Raw genomic sequence first — 10,906 nt, forward strand, 5'->3', positions numbered from 1 at the left:
TAGATAGGTGTCCACATCAATGGGACAATAGCAGTCCCTTAGGCCCATCCTTTGTCTTCTTGTCTTTAAGGATTGTAAACTCTTCAGGGCAGGGTCTTTCTCTCCCTATGTTTATGTGCAGTGGGGCACAATGGGGCCTTGATCACAGTTGGGGTCTTTATCTGCTACTGTAATAATAATGATCCCCATCACCACCACCTGAAAGTGGTACCACTATCAACAGTATCGGCAGGCTGAGGAAACCTACCCTCTCACTCCTGGAGGTGGTGCTGCCAGTCTAGAGTGGAGGCCCTTGGTAGGCACAGCATAGGGGAAGCTCTATTATGCTCTAACCTTTCTCTGTGCCAGCCTCTGGCACTATGAACATGGTATTCAGTTGAAGTTAAAAAAGAGTTTATAAGTAACCTTTCATGGGAATCCACTTAAGTGCACGTAAACTTGATTTTTAACAGTTAAGTGCTGGCAGATCAGTGTAGACAAGGATGTGTCGTGTTCAGTATCTTGTGAACCGATTATCAGTAAACTCTTCTGGGATCAGGGTTTAGCCACAACTAGCTGACTCCATGGTGAACACAATTTGTCCTTGTATCAGAGAACTTGACTCTTTGCAGTCGTGTTCTAACACAACAACATTCACGCCGCTCGTTCAAAGCTGAACCCGGCCGGTGGATTGGATCACAGAGGGTTGCGTGATAACCCATGTTCTAACATCCATTGTATTGTCATTTTCGGTTGGTTTTTTTTTTTTTTTCATTTCAGTGGAAGCCCATTTCAAGCATAAACCTTAACTGGGACTGTCGGAGCAGACGCAAGGAATGAGATTATGTTTACAACACAAGATGGTTTTATTTGAAATGTTAAAAAAAAAATAAAAGAAAATTAGAAACCAGTCATTCACTTAATCCTGCTGGAAGCCAAGAAGTCAGCGGCAAACATCACATAGAAGCTGCTGGGCCATAGCAAAAACAAACCGTGCACTTCTCTAGGTAGGCGCTGCGGGGATCTTGTTTACAGCACTACCTAATGCTCGTCCATAGGCTACACGTCCATGTGCCACCATTTTGTGTATCTTACTCCATTAGGTAAAGAATTACCACAAACGCCTGAGCATGTTGTCAGCATAGTAGACTCTGAATAATGTGCACCAGGATGCCCCTGGGTCTGTGCTAACTTGTAATAATAACACAACCCAGTCCAGAGTGGTCCAGAATGCTTGTGAAACAAATTTGGTTGTATTCCTTAAGTAGCATTTCACAGGGTATTGATGATTGACTTGAAAACATCAGAGGCACCTCCCAAAGGTATGGTGTGCTTGATAGTCTGCAAACATGATCAATGGCTAGAAATAACTGATGCAAAACATCCCATGGAATATGGAAATGAGCAACTTAGCTCTTGATGAGAAGAGAAGAAAAAGCGCTTCCTATTATATCTCTCATATATAGACCTCTTCAAAAACCAGTTATACTAATGACGACTGGGTTTTGGCTACCTGCCTTTTATCTTCTGTAATGATTCCATAGTTTAGATCAGGAATGGTTCTAATTTGGTCCTCGTTTTTCAGATCTGAACTTTCCCAACATTCTGGAGAGTCTGGACCTGGTATTGTCACGGGTAAATTTGTGAAGTTCTGATCCGACACTGAAGTCTCTCAAAGTTCACATCTCTGGCCTTGCTCTCAGTCTCTAGTTTAGACACATTAGTCTTTGGGATACCTGGCGGGGCCAGGGTATTTGAGTTCAACAGGGTTTTCCCTGATGAACTCACTGTCCCAACTCTCTTTTTACAAAGCATTTTCTCATCTCCCAAGAGATCATGAAGTCCTAACAGAATATAGAGCACAATCTTAAAACACAGAGTAAAAAAACCCATTGTCTTTAAGTGAAGGAAATGATAAATTATAACCAGAAAGGAGAGTTTGAAATTAGCGGTGATGCATCAGAAAGGAGTATAATATGCTCTGTGGTATGGATGGTGCAAATGCTTTAAAAAGCAAGTAACATAAATACTGCTTTTTAGGTGCTTAAATTAAGGTTCTCAATCGTAAATTGCCTCTGTGTTATTCCATACAGACAGTGTATTCTGGACAGGGTCTCAGATGCTTCCTTTTTTATTCTGTTTGGTGGTTAAGTGACTAACTGTTTTGCTTTTGTTCAAAGTGTGGTGATGAGGAAATGATTTGCTAAGACATTTTATTGACGCCAAAGGCTTAGGGGAGCATTCTCCTCACACCATAGTGTGGCTCACTGTTGGATTAAGTATCACTCCCAGCAAAGAGCTTTCACTGACATCCAGGATTCTGGTGTCAGAGATATGCAGCTATACCTTGGAGAAATGAACATAGCCCACACTTTGAACAGAATCCATTAAAGACTTGATCCTGCATCTCTTGCACAATGGAAGCGCTTTTGGGTTCCAATCGGGGGGTAAGGAATGCAGGATTGGGGGTATATTTCGGGCATGATTTAAAGTATGACTCGGTGCAGATGCGCATGCCAATTGCACAGATCACTCCTTCGAACAATTCCTTCTGTGTTGCCAGTGCCTGTCCATGACCTTAACATGCTATCTTGGCATTTCTTTAGATGTGGAGAGGCTGAGCTGAATGAGGTACTAGCCAAAACAAAGGGCTCTATTCATAGCAGGTCCAGCCAGTTGTCTTTACAGTGCATTGCAGAAGCACACCATGACTTGAAGAATATTGCATGTGTACTTCCTTGGAAGCTCAGACAAAATGGCATTTTGAAATAGTTCGGCTTCCGTGGTCTTGTGATGTGTAAATGTTGCTAATGACTCATTCTCAAGCTATCATAAAGGTGAATTTATAAATAAATTGATGTAATGTAAGTGACCGTCACACCTTGTAAGTAATGCTAACTTTATGTAGGCTAGTTTCAAATGGGATTTGAAAAAGAAATCCGTGGGGTTGGCCTCTTTAGCTGCTTATCAAAGTGCACATCCAGGAAGTGTCCATGACTGACAAAAAAATGTCAGCTCAGAGAAATCCCACAATGACCGTGGCGTGTGTCCGCAGGAACAATGTAGGCCTAAACAGTGAAGTGTGAGAATTCATCATTTGGAGTCAGATGATAAGCACACACAAAAAGTCACTGTCCTTCAGCTGGGCACATGCAACCCTGGTCCTGTTTGCAGGGCATCATGGGTCTAATTATAGTTCAGAGCTTTCCAGTTTACTCCCAAGAGAAAACATTGCACAAAAGCAGGGGGGATTGAGCAATACCCTCCTAGTGCATCTGCATGTTGCTATTTCCATGCTGGGATGGGACACAATAGTGAGATGAGCTTTGAAATACATACTTCCCGTCCAGGACCATACATCTCCTCATGACCACGTTCCATGGCCTCAGACCCGTCAGTGTATGTTGGGTTTTTATATCTTCTCAGCTCACACTTGAGCAATGATCCCCGTTATTTATTCAGCCCAGTTCAGAGGCCCAGCATGAAAGTTATGCACTACTTATGTCCAACCTTGAGGACTTAAGCAATGCATAGGGCTTCTGTGGGCCCTCTGCACAAGGGTAGATTTCATTGTAAGTGCACTGAGAGCTTTGCTAAGTCATAGTAGAAGGAAGCATGGAGCCTGAGCGGGAAAGGAACAGACAAAGAGTACATCTACTCTGCAAAAACCGGCAGACCTGCGGCAGTCAGTTTCAGAACCCAGGGAGCTGACTTAGGCTCCTACTACAGGGCTAAAAATAACAGTGTAGATGCACAGGGCTCTGAGACCAATATCCCCTTGCTGGGTTTCAGAGTCTGGTGCTCCAGACCGAGCCTGGACATCTAAACTGCTATTTTTAGCCCCGTAGTGTCATCCACGAAAGCCTAAGTCAGTTGACCTGGGCTCTGAGACTGGCTACTGCAGGCCTTTTTTGTACAGTGTAACCCACCCAGACAGTCGAGTGGGGAAAGACAATTAAGAAGGGGGACAGAGAAAAATTTCACTGAAAAGGTAGATCCAGAAACGAGCAAAGCCACCCAGCCAATCTTTTGCGGGTGCTCTTCTATCTTTGCCAAAATAAACACTTCATAAACATGAATCATATACCAGTGAATTTCTCTCTCTTCCTTGAACAGCATCCAGCACAGCAACAAATCAGAGGAGGAGGTGGTGAGCCCTCCCCCAAGGATTTAGCCCTCTGATGGGTACAAAATGACGCCATTTGACTGGTTTAGATTTGATATTCAGAGTTGGCTGATGTTTGTGGGCCTCTCAGAGGCTGTGAGGAGGGTGTGTTGAAAGGCAAGGAGATGGGGGGACCTGGATGCGGGAGGGAGTTCCAGGGGGCAGTGTGGAAAAATTTAGTGAGAGAGAGACAAAGCAGGTAGCAAGGCAGGATGAATGGGTGGCGTAATGTAAGGGTGGGGAGCCTGTGGAGAATGCAGATCCCACCCCCACAATGCTAGACCGTGAGCTGAGGAGCCTCGCTGCCCAGAACACACTGGGGTAGCACGCTTAGACATCGGTGGAGACTTCACCTACGGGGGGAGGGTGACGCCCATGGCCTGGAGCAGGAATCCACCTGTGTACATGGTGCTGGAATTGGGCCTGTTGTTCTCCAGGGCTGCAGTCCAGTCCATTATATGTCAAATTAAGTGGGGCCTCCTGGTAAACGGGCCTTGGCTCAGCAAAAATGTAGACAGCCCTGCCCTAGAAAGTCAACAGATTCTCTCGAGCTATCTCATATTCATTTCTTTCTAGCTCATCTCACTTATGTGGTGCCCCTACCTGTGGCATTTGAGCTGGACCATGGGGAGCATTATTGAGCCTCATTCACTGTAGAATGAGCTCATTCAGCTCATTCAGCTGTAGACCATCTGGCCAGTGGCAGGGTTAAAAATAGGAGGCCTAGCTCTCAGTTACACCGAGGCCATTTTATACTGCTCTGTGGAGCTACCTTAAAAGGCCTCCCTGAAAACACGACAGGGCCTCCGTGGCTGGTATAGACCTCGGCACCAGTCCACCTTCCCCAGCATAAAGAGTGTGGCAGGGCTGTGGCAAGAGAACGGTACACTATCGCTATTCTCTGCTTACCTGGGCCAGAGGGGCCCATGAAAAGTAGAGTGCAAGCCTTGAGGCTGCTCTAACTTGCACCCAGGGCTGGCTCCAGACCACAAAGGTGGCATGAAGCTAAGTTCCCCTCCACCAAGCACAAGAACAAAGTAATGGAGCATGGGGATATGTAGGAGACAGCCACCAGCTTCCTCCTGAGGCTGCCATGATGTTGAAACCAAGTCAGTCCCAGTGATTTTTTTTTTAAACTGGATAGAGTGACTCTGTCCTTAACCCTGACCACACTTTCCTTACATATTTTGTGGGGATGGAGGGAGAGAGGTCTTTTTAATGACATCCTAAGCTTGTGCCAAGAGCCCTGCATGAATGAATTGTCACAAGAATCAAAGTTTTTTGGTAAACAAATATTGCACTCCACGAAGGGTCACCATGACAGATTTACTTGCCGTAAGTATTCATTCAGTCTGGTCCAGAGAAGACTCCCCTCCCTCCTGGGGATGGGCGGGGGGTCTTAGTTCAGTTATTTTGTGTCACTCAGTTGTGAAAAGAGCTGAATTGGTTTAGTAGGGTGGTGGGGGAGGGGACGGAATCCAGCTTGAGGCATGAGATTTGATCTTTCCAGTTCTTTTATACTGATAGGTCCAGCACAAACAGTTTGACCCATTGTATCCTATACATTCCTTCACAGCTCCTTGGCCGACATCAGGTTTGCCCGTGCTACAAACTGGCTGTTGCACTTTTTTAACTATAATTCTCTTTATTTTATTTGTCAAAAGCTGCTTAAAGTGACATTTCAACAGAGTTGCGGAAAATGGTGATTAAAGGAAGTCTTGGAATGTCCGGGTGGATATAATGGGTATTAGTACTGTACATAACGTTTTGAATTTTTACCTGAACTGATGAAACATGTCCACTTAAATAATGGAACAATACATTTGAGTATCAAATGCATTTCTTAAGTTAGTGTTTGTAAACTGAAATCCATCATGTCAGTTGTACACATTTGTTATGTCACTGGTAATAAAACGGTGGTACTAAATGGCATTCAAACCAATAAATTATTATGTCAAATCAATGGAACATGTGTCCTGTTAAGTCTGTGACACAGGTGAGATGAAAGAAAATATGACCTGTACATATCTATTAGGTCGGTCTTAATGTACAGCATCCAGTTAGAGGACAACTGTATTTCTCACAGAGGATAGTAATGAGCCTTTCAGAGTAACAGCCGTGTTAGTCAGAGTAACAGCCGTCTGTTAGTAACCGTGGATGTTACCGTTAATGTCTTCTGCAGTTTCCACGGTATGCATCCGATGAAGTGAGCTGTAGCTCACGAAAGCTCATGCTCAAATAAATTGGTTGGTCTCTAAGGTGCCACAAGTCCTCCTTTTCTTTTAGTAATGAGCCTGTTATTCTTATCAATGATGTGTAGTTGTGTAGGAGCCTTTGTCACGGCCCGGAACCCCACTGGGCTAGGCACTGGACCGTACTTACTGTCACGTGCAGGAGGAGCCACCGCGGCTGTGACAGTGTTGGCATTTTACAAGCTAATGAGAGTTGGGCCTGCTTAATACTTAGATGGGAGCAAATGTAAAGGACTGCCGCAAGTGGTGGTGAAGATTCAGGGAATGGGCTCTTCCTCCCACTGAGCCTCGACTGAACTGTGGCCATGGGTGGTGGAATGAGGCTCCAGGCTGCCTTTTGCATGAGCGCTGCTGCCTTTAGCAAACGTGGTCGGTCCAGAGCCCAGGCCCCCCCTTTCCGCCTGAGCTACACTTAAAAGAACTCTTTGGCCAGTATAAGCCGTATCTCTGCGAGGAGGATTTACATGTCCAGCCATGCCAGGAGCCCTTCGTAAAGCGGAGTCTTCAAAAGCGTGGGGCTGGTAAAATTCCAGTTTGGGTAATTAGTGCGTGGAGTGCTGCAGCTCAGCAGTGTTAAACTCCTATTGCCCAGAAGTGGTTGCGTTTCAGTATCAGTAAACTGATTCCTGTCTGTGCATATGACCATACTTATAACGTGACAGTGCCGAGGGATAAAAGGCGTGCCGTGCTGTGAATTGTCTCCAAAACGCAGTATTTGAACCCCCGCCTATCTCAGCAAAAGCAAGCACTCGCAGAAACCATGAGAGGGTCAGGTCTGCCAAGCCAAATGCAAGGCTCATGGCTGGCTAAGGACATGCTTGCATATTCGGTGCATGAGCTTTGTTGCATAAATGCTTGAGACTAGCCTTTTTGGCACATCAGGCAAAAGTGGGTAAAAATACTAATGCATGATTCCACAGCACCATGTTGCCCCCTCCCCTGAGTGTCGTTTAGGAAGGCCTGACTTCCACCAAGTAAAACCACGCTAGTCAAAGCTGGGGGGCTAGCACCCTCCTCACCTGGCCCCCAGTATGCCCTTTTCAGTGCCATTTCCCCCACAATAATGGAAGGCAGCCTATTCCCCATAACTGAATAGCTTGCTTTGCTAATTTGCAGTTTGTCAAGTGGCGGGAGGGGGCAGGGGGAGGTTGGTGGGTGATTAATACAATTGACTCAACCACCATGACTTGCTTTTCAGTAGAAAGTTTTCCTTCCTTTCTGAAAGCCGGTTCTGGGGAAGATGCCAGGAAAGGTCATTCACGACCCTGAAGCAGTGGCATTAGAATGCCTCGTCCCTCAATCCCAGCATGTAATGGACGCCTGCGAAGTGGTACATGTATTCGTGTACATGTGGCACATATATTAGAAGCTGGCACTAGTATTCGTGCGAGAGGCAAAGCTTTACATAAAGAGAAATGTAATGGCAGCTACTCCTATTGGTCCAACAGGAGCAAGTGCCCCCTTGGGGAAGGAACATCGGCTTCTTCTGGATCTCAGGCAGCATGGGGTAGTGCGTCAGTGCTTAGCTTTAAGTGATGCTAATTAGTTCTTTGCTGTGAAACACTCAGATACTTCAGAGGCAAGCCTCCCAGCATTAATTTTGGCTTCTGCCTCCCCACCACCGCAACCTCATGGAGTTTCACTGGTTCCTTTTTTCACTGTAACCTTTATACAGTATTCAGAGTAGCAACCGGGTTAGTCTGTATTCGCAAAAAGAAAAGGAGGACGTGTGGCACCTTAGAGACTATGCTCAAATAAATGTATTAAACTTTCATGAGCTACAGCTCACTTCATCGAATGCTGCAGCTCACAAAAGCTTATGCTCAAATAAATTTGTTAGTCTCTGAGGTGCCACAAGTCCTCCTTTTCTTTATACAGTAATAAGCCCTGGCTTCACAAGAATGCTGATCGCTTCCTGCTCCAAAACACACAGTTGTGAGAAACTGGGCATTCCTCCGCCCTTGGTGATTCTTTCAGAGGACAGGGGTCAGTAGGTCAGTCACAGCATTGCCACAGTTGGTTTTGTAGGGTGTGCAAGTCACTGCCATTTTGCTTTTCACCTGCTGAAGAACAAATACGCCAAGCCAGCTGGGGTTGAGGTGGGGGGCGTGGGGAGGACTGGACAGGAGCCAGCTCAGTGCTCATCATTGTACTAAACATGGCAGACGAGGTTAGTGGGAAATGATGACTGACCGGCTTAAACATGAAGCCCTAGAGAAATGAGCACCAGGCCACCACAGCCAACGGTCACAGAGCTTGAGCCGCAGCTTCGCCTTGTCTAGACGCTGGGTGGGCCTCAGTTTTTGTTACCATTGTGCAACTTAAACCATGCTGCAGGTGGAGACACAAAGGCTCAGGCGTGGCTAACTGAAGGGGCTGGCCCATGGCAGAGGTCGCCATCCCCAGTGCTGAGTTCACGTGACCCAGGATCTATTCTGAGTTTGAAGCAGCTCCTCCAATGTGGGTCACGCTCAGTCAGTCCTGCCCCCCCCACCCCCACCCGAACCATTTCCTGTAGCAGCCCCAACGAAACCCAGAGTCCAACTGTACCAGGTGGTTACAGTGTAAAGCAGCAGGACAGATTTTTGGGAGGATTGGTGTCCTGTCGGGCTCCTTTCCAAGCCCACAGATAGGCACCAGCATGACACTCATTTCCTGAAGGGCAATGAGGCCTATTTGGCCACGTGCTACTGATGCTAGAGGGAGCTGCTCCTACAAAACCAAAGCTCAGCCAGCTCTTCCCTCACCTGAGCCCAGCGTAGAGCAGCCCTGAGCAGCCCTGCCCGTCAGTACCGAGAAATACTGTGGGAGCAGCCCACACACGGGAGCCTTCACCAAGGCAGAAGTGCAGTGCTGCTGTGCATGGGTTATGGGCCCATTACACGGCCGACAGCCTCGCCTGGCTGGGGCAGCGCTAACGGTCAGCTCAACTTCAAGCCAGCACTTTGCCCCCCCCAGTAGGGTTGCTAGCCTTGCCCCGGCCCCGAGGTCCTGTCCCTGCCCCACCCCTTCGCCGAGGCTCCGCTCACGCCATCCTCACTGGGCTGGGGCAGGGTTTGGGGTGTGGGAGAGGGTGAGGGCTCTGGCCGGGAGGCGGGGCGGGGGGGGGGAGAATGTATTCAGGGTGCATGAGAGGACTCCAGGTTGAGGTATGGGCACTGGGCTAGGGATGCGGGCTCTGGTGTGGGGCTGGGGCTGAGGGGTTGGGGTGCGGGCGAGAGCTCAGGGCTGGAGCAGGGGGTTGGGTGTGAGGTGCAGGCTCCGGGAGGGAGTTTGGGTGCAGAAGGGGTTCTGAGCCGGGGGGGGGGGGGGGGGGGGAGCTGAGAGGTTCAGAGTACAGAAGGGGGCTCAGGGCAGGTGGTTGGGGCATGGGTGAGGGGTGTGGGCTCCAGGCAGCACTTACTTCAGGCGGTTCCCGGAAGCAGCTGGCATCTCCCTCTAGCTCAGGGGTTCCAGGGAGCTCTGCACACTGCCCCAGTCTGCAGGTGCCATCTCCGCAGTTCCCATTGGCCGCGGTTCCCTACCAATGGGAGCTGTGGAGCCGGAGCTCAGGGTAGTAGCAGCACGTAAAACCTTCCTGGCCGCCCCTGCGCCTAGTAGCCAGAGGAACATCGGCTGCTTCCGGGAGCCACGCAGAGCTGGCCCCTACGGCCACCTGGACTTTGATCAGCTGTGCTGACTGGAGCCGCCAGGGTCCCTTTTCAACTGGGCGTTCTGGTGGAAAGCCGCCAAGTGCTGCAAGATTACGTGATCCCATGGTAGCCTGAATAATAAGCAAAGCTGGGTGACAAGCAGTGAGCCTGCAGCAGAAGCTGCCAGCAGCCTCTTGGCATTTCCCAGCATGGCACGTTTCACAAGCCCCTCTCTGCAGAGACACATTTCCTAATTTCTTTGGGGTGGGGGGGAGCAACAAATAGCATGGGTGTCTCTGCTGGAAGGCAAATCAGCTTGAATCCCAGACAGGCGCCTCTGATGGAATATGGATAATCCTCAGGTACTTGCTCCTTCCGGGGTCACATGCTCTGCCCTGCCTGCGGTTCGGTAGCATCCCTACCTCGCCACTAGCCTACTTCCCATTCATTATTCTTTGGCTTACAATTCAGTGAGTTGTTATTGGCGTAATGAGCTATGCACCAAAGTGTAACGAGAAGAGCCAGACTCTTTGGGAAGCCGTCAGCAGCAGGTGTAGCTTCCCGAGGACAGCTTACTACATGTAGCTGTTGAGCCCCTGTGTCTATTCTTTCCCAATTGAGCGGCAGATTGCTACATCACCTGATGGCTTGTCTGCCCTCTCTCTCCTTTAGCAGAGGGTCAGGCACGGTTTGTCATCATATTGGGACAAGAAATCTATTATGAGCCCTGATCATTTGAGACGCTCCCTGTTCTCCTACTTCCTGGTATGCGACTGGGCTCTCAACCGCTCCTCTGACACTTCAGCAGCACGGTTGCTCTTCCCTGCACTCAGACAGCGCTTTGTCCCACCCCATGGCAGGAGCACGTGCAGGCCCCA

At 48.4% G+C, this 10,906-nt stretch overlaps 1 protein-coding gene across 1 annotated transcript in view; it reads left to right on the forward strand.

Moving 5' to 3' along the window:
• Positions 1-6,107, forward strand: part of ADAP1 (ArfGAP with dual PH domains 1) — a 102,952-nt gene extending 96,845 nt beyond the window's left edge. Inside the window, exon 11 of the mRNA XM_048867025.2 lies at positions 760-6,107. Within this exon, the coding sequence (XP_048722982.1) occupies positions 760-788 (29 nt within the window). The 3' untranslated portion in view covers positions 789-6,107. The remainder of the gene's footprint in view (positions 1-759) is intronic.
• The last annotated feature ends 4,799 nt before the right edge of the window (positions 6,108-10,906 follow it).

This window comes from Caretta caretta, chromosome 10 (assembly GCF_965140235.1).
Source record: "Caretta caretta isolate rCarCar2 chromosome 10, rCarCar1.hap1, whole genome shotgun sequence".
NCBI lineage: Eukaryota > Metazoa > Chordata > Testudines > Cheloniidae > Caretta > Caretta caretta.